The sequence below is a fragment of the Aplysia californica genome, unplaced genomic scaffold (genome assembly GCF_000002075.1).
Source record: "Aplysia californica isolate F4 #8 unplaced genomic scaffold, AplCal3.0 scaffold00772, whole genome shotgun sequence".
NCBI lineage: Eukaryota > Metazoa > Mollusca > Gastropoda > Aplysiida > Aplysiidae > Aplysia > Aplysia californica.
Window position 1 is genome coordinate 294,611 of NW_004798042.1, and position 12,402 is coordinate 307,012.

General features: G+C 39.1%; 1 protein-coding gene across 1 annotated transcript in view; it reads left to right on the forward strand.

The window, feature by feature from the left end:
* Window positions 1–5,953: 5,953 nt before the first annotated feature.
* The window catches only part of LOC101857679, a gene marked incomplete at its 5' end in the record, with an annotated part of 9,703 nt that continues 3,254 nt past the window's right edge, over window positions 5,954–12,402 (forward strand). The window contains 3 exon segments of the mRNA XM_005109376.3: window positions 5,954–6,120; window positions 10,855–10,911; window positions 11,258–11,400. Of these exon segments, the coding sequence (XP_005109433.2) occupies window positions 5,954–6,120; window positions 10,855–10,911; window positions 11,258–11,400 (367 nt within the window).

Genomic DNA, 12,402 nt, shown 5'->3' on the forward strand with positions numbered 1-12,402 from the left:
AAACCGATGCGAATTTCGGGTGCGAATATCGCGTGCGAACTATTTTTTCGCACCAAACTTTTTGTCATTGTGTAAATCCATATACCGGAATTTCGCAGGGCCGAGTCAGAAATTCGCATGCGAAGATTTTGTTTCGCACGAGGGAGCGAAACTTTTTTCTTCCGCACCCGAATTCTTCGTGAAGTGGGCGGGGCTCATTTCCCACCAAATCTACTTCAAAGGAACGAAGCAGCATGGAAGCACTAGGTAAGTGGGGAAACGTCGTAATGTTGATTTCCTTTGTTCGAAAGAGAAGTGTTAAATCTAAGACTGAAAAGAGGTGTTTATTTTCAAGGTGGCTGCCATTTCCATGGCAACCACTTTTTTTAAGTTTGTGGGAAACTTTCGGGAGTCTATGTATCTATCTGTGCTATCGATTTTTGTTATTACATGATTTAAACGTTTAAATCATGTAATAACAAAAATCGATAGCACAGATAGATACATAGACTCCCGAAAGTTTCCCACAAACTTAAAAAAAGTGGTTGCCATGGAAATGGCAGCCACCTTGAAAATAAACACCTCTTTTCAGTCTTAGATTTAACACTTCTCTTTCGAACAAAGGAAATCAACATTACGACGTTTCCCCACTTACCTAGTGCTTCCATGCTGCTTCGTTCCTTTGAAGTAGATTTGGTGGGAAATGAGCCCCGCCCACTTCACGAAGAATTCGGGTGCGGAAGAAAAAAGTTTCGCTCCCTCGTGCGAAACAAAATCTTCGCATGCGAATTTCTGACTCGGCCCTGCGAAATTCCGGTATATGGATTTACACAATGACAAAAAGTTTGGTGCGAAAAAATAGTTCGCACGCGATATTCGCACCCGAAATTCGCATCGGTTTTTTGGGCATATGGAATTTCAGCTTTAGGCAGCTGTGTCTACTATTTCCAGATCTAAAATCTCGATATCCAACTCTGTTTGGATGTGTGCTTCGCAGTGTCGAACTTTATTGTAATGACCTTTTCTAGATACATTTGGTGTAGTCGTGTCCTCTCAGATTTGAAGCGGACTGCACAGTTTGTGTGCGACATCGGACTGACTGTCTAGCTGCTGTCATCGAGAACGAGGAAGAAGAAGAAGAAAGATGAAGTGAAGTCCCCAACACGTTGAGTTCGTTTATACCCACAAAATGTACACTTCGTTGTATTGTCGTTTTTTTAAATTTGGAGCGTACTTTTTATAGAGCAATGTCTTTGGAGCACAGAGTTCAAGATCATTCATAATTTTAATGCAATAAGGAGGAAAAGATGTTATACAAGTCTTCAGCCGCCTCTATGCTAATATATTTTCCAGTTTATAGAACTGAGATCTTGCTAGTTACTTTTAAAAGAGGCGACTAACTCGATCAATGCAAAGAACACGCCAAGCTTGCATCATTGCAAGAGGCGACAATACACACACCTGACGTGAGAATTTGAAATCAGTTTGTGCTTAACATTGCACCAACATACGTGACATCAAACAAAAGGTAATACACTTGTTGACAAGCTTTGGAATATGTGTATGTGTCAATTTTTGTTTTTACATTGCTCATGAAAAAACACAATACATGATTCTCTTCAAGTGGAACGTTTCTATTGCCGCTGTGTATGTTAGTTTTACTTTTTTGTAGCACGGGTTCAAAATATAAGACGAAGGCCACCTTTCCCAATTACTACACCTATTCCTCATCTTTCCTTACCACCAAAAAGTAAGGTAAATAGATCAAAGGCATTTTTTTTGGTTACGAACAGGCTTACTTAGATAAACCAGGGCAGAAAATACAGGAGGTCTAGAGGTTATGGTGTTGACCTCTCATTCAATAGGTCGCGGGTTCGAAACCTGACAATGACGAACATTTTCTTCTCTAAAATCATCTCCTTTGGCTTCCTGTCCAGCTCTCTAACCTTGATCTGTCGTCTGCTTTCGTCCCTACCTTCTGCGCCCCACCCCCTTTGTCCCCTCCTCTGGGCCCCTGCCTCTTTCTGCAGCCTTTCTACTCAGCTTTTCTACCGATACTCCTTGGCTCCACCTTAATGCTGTCTTTCAGCCACACACCTAATCTTACGACAAGTAAGATTTAACACCTAGCCCTCTCGGACAAGGCCAAAAAATCTAGGTCCCGTGTGCAAGTTGCGTACCTTTAAGATCCCTTGGTGGTCCTAAAATCAATAAGAGTAGACTTCGGCCGCTACCTAGGGAAAGTTTAAAATTAATTCTTACCAAATTGAAAAATGTGCAATGTGTCCCGCGGTCATATGACTTTATGCAGTTGTGAGCGCCGAAAAAACACTAACAAAGACAAAAAGCAGTTACCAGATAAACCCCGATCACTGTCGAGATTTCTAGAATATATCGTCGGTGCCTCAATCCACTTTTGCACCAGAAACAATTGTTGTGTTGTTCATATCAGGAATCTTAAAAAGGAAGAGCATTGTAAGCCTTGTCAGTGAAAGGTGACCTTTGATAGAGCTTTGGGAAAATTCTCAAAATTTGGAAAGTGGACTGTTTGCGACAGCGACGGTATTCACCATTCTGGCAACGTACATCCGCTTTGATACATCCACTTTGATAACGACAATGGCGTTTCCAATGATGACAACGAGAATGACAGTTTTGCAAAGTGAGACCTTGGATAGACTCTCAACACAATAAAACAAAAAAAACAACAACCAAAAAACCCTTTAAAAACAAACAAACCCACAAGAAGAACCCATTTTAGATCCAAATCAAAGTGTTGCTTGGGTAATGATTGCTTTCAAGGGCAGTTTAAATATGAAACAATATAATAATGTCTGCATAGTTTGACTTTGCAGACAATTTCTTCTCAAATATGAAGCTCACCGTCAAACTCATCGCAAAATCAATCTGGTTTATGAAAGAAAATAAACTAAGTTATCTGAAATCCGAAAAAAAGAAAAAAGAAAAGGTGGTAGATATGAACAGTGGCACTTCTTTTGTTAGAGGGACAGAAAAGGGACGTTAGGTCAACCGTTACGACAAAGACCGACAAGAAACTGTTGACTTGCCCTGCCAAACTGAGATTCAATAACAAATGGAATGGGAGGCGTTGACCTCGTAATCTGTTCGAAGTCTCTGTACAGGTTCCCTCTGAAGTCAAGCAAGCGGTACACGAGTACATTTTTTATCACAGCTGTCTGTCGCCACTGTCTTACTAAAATACTAAAGGCACTGCATACTCAAAACATGAAATTGTCTGAATTTTATCAGATCACCCAGTGTCTCATTCAATTTTTGCAATATTCCAGGAAGACTATTAACCATAAAATATATGAGCATCCCAACAACACCAAGAAAAATAGCTGCAGGAAAACTAGAATTTAAAATTGTTTTTAAAACAAGGAACATGAATAAACATTACGACACCACAAAACATCACAGAGTTCAGTACTTTTAATCTTTACTGTTATCCGCCGCGTATACCCTTTTGGGTGTCGCGTGAAGAAAAAAGACTTCTCTCTACCACCAGCCGGAGAGCTTGGGTCAGGGGGATGCCGTGAGTTGTTAATGTTTCCCTAACTCCATCTGTCTAGGTATTTCTCGGTCGCCCTCTAACCTTGTTGCTATCGAATTTTGTGTGTGTAGGCACGTTGTGCTGGGTTGTGTATTGGTAATTGCATGAGATGTCTGAACCATTTGATTCTTTGTTGTTGGATGACATCATTTGTGCCTGCCATTTCTCTGAAGACTGTGTTTTTGATTTTGTCTCGCCTGGTCTTGTTTACTGCTTTTCTAAGGCATCGCATTTCACATGTTGTAATTCTTTGCTCTACTGTCCAGTTCGTGGTCCATGTTTGGCATCGATAGGTGAGTGTTGGGATGAATATAGGGTGTTGATCATTTTGAGTTTTGTTGTCATGGGGATGTTAGGATGTTTGAGTAGTGGAGTAAGCTGGTAACTAACATTACTGGCCTTTTGTACTCGTGTTTCAATTTCTCTGTTCAGTCGCCCATCCTCTGTGAATATACCTCCGAGATACTTAAATTCTTGGACCTGTCGGAGACTGTTGTTGCTGATGTGTATCCTGAGAGGTCCTGGCTTTCTGCTTACTTTCGTTGTATCTCTTTTGTTGATGTTGATCTTCATGTCATAGTTGTTACATTCTCCGTTTAATCGGGTGGTGTGGTGTTAGAGACTTTGTTCATCTTTGTGTGTCAGACTTTGGTCATCAGTGAAGAGTAATTCATTTAGGGCGTCTGGTTCTGTGTTAGCCTCTTTTGTAACTCTATCCATATATATGATAAATAGTAGTGGTGATAGGACGCAACATTTTCTGAGAGTCCCTCCGACGTTTTTACTGCACTTATGCTGTTATCTAGAAGTTCATCTCTTACAGTGTAGTTTTCGAGTTCTTTCCACAGCTTGTTTCTGTTGACTCTGTCGAACGCTTTCTCCTGGTCGACAAATACTATGTTTAGTTCCCTGTATTGTTCTATTACCCGTTCGCGCATTTGTCGTAGGGCAAATATTGCGTAGGTGCCAACTCTTCCCTTTCTAAATCCCATTTGGGCCTCACTCAGAAATGGTTCAACTTTGTGTCTTGGTCGCCATTCCAATATCTTGGCGAAAATTTTGCCCACATGACTTAGCAGTAAAATTTCTCTATACATTCCACAATCTCTCTTGCTGCCTTTCTTCTTCCTGATTGGTTTCTATGACCGCTCTTTGCCAGTCGCCCGGAACTTTTTTTTCTGTCCATGCTCGAAGATTTTTGTGAACCAAGTTATTCCAGTTTCACCACATGCTAGGATGGTCTCCACGGTAAGCTCATCTATTCCAGCGCTTCTATTTTTTGGTCTGGTTTTAACTGCTTGTCTGACCTGTGATGGTAGGATGGCTGGTTCTTCTTTCTCTGGGTGACTTGGTTGGAATTCTTTGGTTGTTTGCTTTTGGGTGGTATACAAAAGTTCTGAGAAATATTCCCTCCATCTATATTTGATTTTGGAGCTATCGATGATGGGGTTTCCTGTGTTGTCGTTAATTATAACTGTTGGGTCGTACTCCTCTTCTTTGAGCCTCATTGACTTAACACTTCTGTAAAAGTCACGTGGTGATTTTATGGCACTGTTCGCTTAGATATTCTCCACATTTTGGCCAATATTCATTTTTTGCTGTTCCTTCTTGCTTGTCTGTATTGCATGTAGTAATATAGTAAGACTTTTAATACCTAACAAAATGTAAGATTCTTTCGTGGACGTGAGGTTCTGTTACATCTTATTCTCGTTCACTGAAACCAAAAGGAAATATAACTCATGGACAACTTTTTAAGGCTAATGGTATGTCATATTCATTTTTCTCATCCAAAAGTTGCGACCACAAATTACTACATGTCAGTTGATTTTTATATTCTGTCTATGGTTTAATCAATATCTCAAGAACCGTTTTCTTTGCAATTAGCTGAAGTTCCTTAGTATTATTGTCACTGATGTCTTGCTTCCACTGTGCACAGTATATGTTCTAGTGATATGTAACAGTTCCTCCTTACTTTTTAATCTTATCCCATCATAAATACACCCAAATTCATCCATCTGAACTCTGTATAGCCAAGCAACACAGATTCTAATACAATTCTTTTATGATAAAATTCTAAATCTATTATTGTATTGTCTCGTATTGCTGTAGTTTAAACGATTTCCCAAACCGATCTCCATTAATTGTTTTAAATGGACGACCTGCTTGCTGTGTTGTATATACGTTTTTTTAAAAATGACATTGCTCATCGTCTCCTTAATAAACCCTTTAATAATATAGTATCTCAATCCAAATCCAAAGAATTGTAAAACAGGACGAGCAAGACTGCTTAGAGAGGACTACTCACGAGCCTTTTTCGTGGAAGGAACGCAAGCTTAAGTTCGAACTTGAGATATTGAGTAGACAGCATGTAAAATGCAACATATTTAATCTTTCTTCTAGGATTCATGTCGATAGCACTGGTGAACACACGTGTGGAAAAGGCTGTAACGAGTTTGAAAGAAGCCTCTAATGACATCTTTCAAAGATTCCCCGTCCCTCGGCCAACCCCTCGAGACATCCATTATTACAGTCCCCCCCCTTATGAGTCTGGTTGGTACGCAGTGATTGTAAGTATATCTTTTGTTATAAAAGGGCTCTTGTAGTCTAGAGGTGTGGTGTCCGCCTCTGATTCAATAGGTTCTGCGTTTGAAACCTGAAAATTACGGAACATTTTCTTCTCTAAAACTTTCTCCTTTCACCTCCTTTCCTGCTCTCTAATTATCTGTCACCTGCTTTCATCTGCACTTTTGCCCCCCCCCCCCCCCCCACCCCTTTCCAAAAGGCTCCTGACTCGTTCTACTGTTACCCCCGGCTGCTTGTAGATATTTTTTTTATATAGATTTATTTTCTCTGAGATTTGGCGAGTGAAGACTCCCTTCCTGTTCCTTTGTATGACATGAGACAGCGGAGCTTATGCAAGGCACGATTGAAAGATATAGAGCCAAGTTAAACCCAACATGGTGAGTATTTGAGCGTAAATGTCCCTCCTATAACAACTTATTACACAGAAATCCAAAACATTCTCCTTTGGTTAGGAAGTCTGCCAAGGTTACATTTCAATGGTTAGACAAATCATAACATGAGCTCTACCCAGTGAGTGGTCGTCAGGGTAATGATGTACAAAATTCCCTCCTGTTACCCGGGTTTTGGTAACAGGAGAGAATAAAAAAGTAACAGGAGAGAAAGGAATGTGCTCAATAGCTTAACTGACCACAGCTTGGGTTAGAATGTGAGGTAGTCCACGCTTAAAAGAGTAAATGAAAGTGTTAGTGTTTTTTCAACAGAACACCTGAATTGTAATTTCTATCTTTGAGTAACAGGGTGGAATTGAGAGTAACAGGAGAGATACAAGATAGCATGAAGGAGGGGTACGTGTCAAATAGCTAAACTTACCAAAGTTTGGGTTGAAAATGGGCCATTTAAGCACAAACAAAACAGAATAGTTATTATATGAAAGATGTGTCTGTACTTTTTCAACAAACCCCTGTATTGTGATTCTGTAATTTAGGTAACAGGATGAAATTGAGAGAAATAACGAGGGAACAACAGAGTAAAACGAAAGACAAAACCTTCCACTTTTCCTACATCGATGATAATAATAATGTGACCTACTTTTGTTCCACCAAAGTCTAACAACCTTCTATTTTGATAAATGGCATCCAAGAGTTCTAAGTAATCGTGATATTGCCTCAGCTCGGTCTAACGTTGTGTCCTTGAGAAAGACGCTTAACACGAATTTCCCATTTGGCTCCGTCATTTCGGAGAGGACGTTAACCCTTAAACTCGGAGGTCCCACCTCAGAAATAATCTTAAAAGAGCGTTAAACCTGTACCATTTAACCATTTTAACTATAGAGTTTTTAAAATGTAGGTCTAGATCTAGATCTTTTATTTAGTTGCAGATTTAGAAGGGCATTTCACGTTGCTGTAGAGACGTTTATGTAGACTGAAGTAAGAAATAAGAATCTTCTGCTTAGTTGACTTCAGCACTATGCCACTTATGCTAGATCTAGATTGATTGTATGAAGGCCAGGCCCTATTGATAGTTGATTTCTCAAAGAGGAATTTTTATTAATATTTGCTTTTTTTTCACCAGAGACAAAGCTGACTCCAGCTGAAAAAAGTAATAAATGAGAGACAGAGAGAGAGGCGAAAAGAGAACCCAGTGAAGACACTGCACGACATGCAGTATGAAAAGCAGAATTGCATCAAAGACAAAGACCAAAGGGAAAGGAAACCTGTCGTTTGTATGATTTCAAGAGACCATTGGGCAGCACGTATGGAATGGAGAAAAACGAAGAAAGACACAAATCTGAAGAGGAAATCAAACAGTGCCGATGACAAAACAACAGATGCCCCTTCCTCAACTGTGTATTTTTGTCTAGACTAAAATGTAGGTTTGCAATGCAAAACTGCAGAGAAAAAGAACATTAAAGTTGAAAATGAAAACCTTATCTGAGAGCAAGAAGGCAGTGAAAAGAATACAGAAATTTCCTTTTGCTTTCCTGGATGAATAGAAAGACCGATAAAAGAAAACAGAAGTATTCGAATGTAGGCTTCTTGAGAAATATTAAGAAAGTGCAAAATCCTGAATAAATTCTAATTTTGTAGAACTCACAACATAAAGAACAAAAGGAAAGTGAAGAAAAAAGTGCTTTCAACTCTGCAGATAGATAAAGTGCACATTTAGGATTTTTTTTTCCTTTGGCCTGACAACTCGAGAATTTTGAACGGTTTGAAAATATTGTTACCTTGAAAGAGAATTTATAAAACCCAAAATCGTTTGTTGAATGACATCGTAGGAAATCTGTACAGACAGTACCAGAGCAGTTCGAACATTAATTGTTTTACAAGCTTTTAGCGGCGGAAGCTATTTAATAATCAGATCAAAACACTTGCGCGTGCAATATTGGTGATAACACAGAGTTGACAGCTGACGCATCGTTTATGCATTGTGTTCCTCTGAAGGTTATTCCTGCTCAAGTGTGATCATTGAAACCCAGTCCCACTACTAAACATCACCATTGACGGGACACAACTTAAAGAAGTTGAGGAATTTAAATGGCTTGGGAGCATGCTTACACATGACGGAAGATTGGACATAGGAAAATTGAAATCAGGACCCAAAAGCTTTTTTAATGCAGAAACCTATAAATTGTCAGCACTACTCACCCATAAACACCTACCAATGGAAGTAAAAAGACAACGACTCATTCACAACATTATTCCAACACTGACTTACGATATAAAACATGAAGACGAAAGACTGATAAACGAAATTTGACAGGGAATAAACCGGTTATGGAACAAGAACATCAAAGAATGAAGTGGTTCGGTCATCTAATGAGAGTGTCACCAAATCAATCAGCTTCATGAGCTTGCAACTCTAATATGTCCGAATACAAGGGCAGGTGCAGACCACGCAAAACTTGGCTGGATAGCGTTATAGAGGTCCTCCAAAAGAATAACATTTCAACAGAAGCCACCTACACTGCCCTTGATTGAAAATTGTAGCCCACCCCCCCCCCATCCTTAGTAATTGACCGAAAATTGCACCCCCACCCACATGCATCTCTTCTCGACATCTAACGATGCAAGAGGAAGGATGAAGCAAAGTAAAAGGATCCATTCCAAGCATACTCTGAAGACATGAGACTCACTGCAACGTGGCAGAAATGGGTAGTGATGAAAGAAAATAGAAATCCCGAACGGCGAACAGAAGAAAATAAGAATCACTAAGAAGAGAACAGAAACTGGGAGGTTGATGCCATTGTGGGCTTTATTCCAGAAAACGTTTCGACAGTACAAATTATACGATTCTAATATTGACCATCAGCTTAAGGAAAGACATAGAGCAACCTTCAAGCCAATGCGGCTAACGTCGCTCAAAATTGTTTGAGTAAAATGGAAGAGGAAATACAAAGCACATACGTTGCAAAATCAACTGTTTACACTACACACTGGTAATTTTACTTAACTCTTACTTTATCTGATCTCTTATACTGAGAGGTGTGGAGGGGAGATTCAGTTCTCGGACATGGGCCAGGTGTGTTGCTTTTCGGATCGACATATTGCGCTTTGAAGGATGGCTTTGACCCCATCGATCCATCTTTATATTAGCCTTCCTTTTGCTCTGAAGCCATCGAACCGCATCTTGTAGACCGTTGAGGTGGGCAGTCGTGGTTGTGGCCCCATTCTCATTACGCGTCCAAAACATCCTCTCGATATATTTCGTTTCGACGCCCACTTATTGTTTGATGCCTTCGTTTTTTTGTACACTGGTAACTAGATTCTACACCCTGTAAATAACGTCTCGACAGAATATGTTACATGCCTTTAACATTCCCATCCATCCTTCAGTTATTCCATTAGATGATATCACAGTTTTGTTGTTAAAATCTGATAACAGCCTTTTACGTTCCCTCCTGCAACCGCCCCTCTTTACGTTCATGAAAAAAAACTTTGTTTTTAAAAAGTAAGCGTGGGATTAGCTTCACCCTACTGCTAAAAGGAATAGAAATTCATTTGATCACAATGTGTTTGATCTTAGAGTGAGAATCATAAACTGAAACTAACATTTTCTTTGATTTTTAAATTTGGCACTTTAATCCGAAATTATTTTGCGTGGATTCTAAAACTAAAGTGTTTTTTATCATTTGCCTGATATATAGACCTAGTTTCACCAACATATATTGCATTAACCCCCCCCCCCCCCCCAAACAATTCCAGTAACACAACTCTATGATTTCTGTTGGTAACAGGAGAGAACATTTTCCTAGGTAGCTTAACGCAAAAGTTGACGTTACACTCTAATTTGACGGAATTATGTTCAGAAATCTCACATTTATATCCATAGATGGTTGATTCATTTCATCAATATTATTTCGAAACTTTTAATAAAAATTCATTTTTCGAAAAAATGAGAATCTAAAATGTGACATAAAAAAAAAAAAGACTCATATATATAAGATGCTGGTAAATAAATATTAATTTGTCTGTACGTAGTTAATTACCGGACGTTCTGTCAAGTCTCTACAACCTTATGCAGTTGTGAGCATTGTAAACCACTTAACAAAACATTTTGTTGTAACGATTTTGTCTTCATATTTTTTTTCGTTCTTTGAAAGAAAGGAATGTTTAAGTGTGTGTGTGTTTTTGTGTGCGCGGGCGCGCGCGCGAGCGTGTGTGTGTGTGTGTGTGTGTGTGTGTGTGTGTGTGTGTGTGTGTGTGTGTGTGTTTCTCGTTTTGCAGGCTCTGCTCCTATCATAATGAGTTTTGTTTTGCTTAAATTCTTTTCCAAAGTTTGTCATTGCTGGTCTTCCGAGCATCGCTGCTGGGGTAGTACTTAACAAAACGAGTGTAAGTAAAAAGAGGCTGGTCCATTTTCTTTTGTTTCTGCTGCTTCTTTATTGTACACTGAGATGATTTATGATTACTAAAACAAAATGTATAATAGTTTTAGTGGTAATTTTTTTTTTCATTTCCAAGATAGAGAGTTTCAGACAATTGTCTCAATTAATACTTCTCGTATTACGTCAGCGGGGAATTAGAAAAATAAAATCACAAACTACATAATTTAAGTACTGCAGACTTGTTCCCTGTTTCAAACAAGGAAAATGCTTTCACATGACTTGATGAATATCCAAATTTTTAAAGGCAGTTCATAAGACATTTGCAAGGTCAATTCTTTTTTTCTTTTTTTCAGTGCATTGTTGACCGGTTTTGCCACATCTTCAATGTCACATGCACACTATTGTGTGGGATCTCAATGGGTACTTACATCATTGTTGTGATAGTGTTTTGGAGTTTATTGGACAGTTCTTCTACCTATGTATGCCACATAGACAAGTGAGTTTTTTGGTATCTTTATTTTATCATTCTTTTTTCCGTAGAGGCAGGAAAAACTGGCAGGGTGCATTTAATGTTTTCGGTGGCTTAATATGACTACGAGGGGAATACCAAAAGTTTTTTTTACCTGACCTTGAAGGAATAAAGGTAGAACGCTGAATTTTGGCACTAAGCTTAGTCATTCTCTGTGTATTCGCCCCCGACAGTTACACATTTTTGCCATTAGTGTATGACTTTGAAAAGACCTTGAAAATAGAGGACCTTCTCTCTGTCAGGAAACCAGCCCTGGAAACTGCATTTGAATTTTTTACTCCAAAATTTCACCTCAGCATAGGATGGGCAATCAGTTCGAAATGCAGCATGCATATTCGTAAAAATATCCTGCTGTTGCATGGCTTGCAAGAACAAAAACTTCATTAGTGCCTTGTGCTCAATTTTGTTCATTTGTTTGTTGAAACTGGATAACTACATACCCCCATTCACTCACAGTGTGCCGGAGGTAAAATCAATAATTGGAAATTCCCCAAAATTGACATGCATTCTAGGAAGATAATTGTTGGCTTTCACCACAAATTTCAGCCTTCTATCATGGTCAGATAAAAAAACCTTTGGTATGCCCCTCGTATAGTTGCACTGAAAAACAAAATTTACTGTGGGCTTAAAATTCCCAATAACGTTAATTGGTACACACCCATGTGTTCAGCTGTTTGCACATTGGTCCCGTATTAGTTATTGCCTATCTATATCTATATTTCCTATTCCACTACTGAAACATCCTAACATACCCATGACAACAAAACTCAAAATAATCAACACCATATTCATCCCAACACTCACCTATCAATGCCAAACATGGAACATAGGACATTAGAGCAAAGAATTACAAAATGTGAAATGCGATGCCTTAGAAAAGCAGTTAACAAGACCCGGCGAGACAAAATTAGAAACTGTGTAATCCGAGAAATGGTGGGCACAAATGATGTCATGCATCACATCCAACAC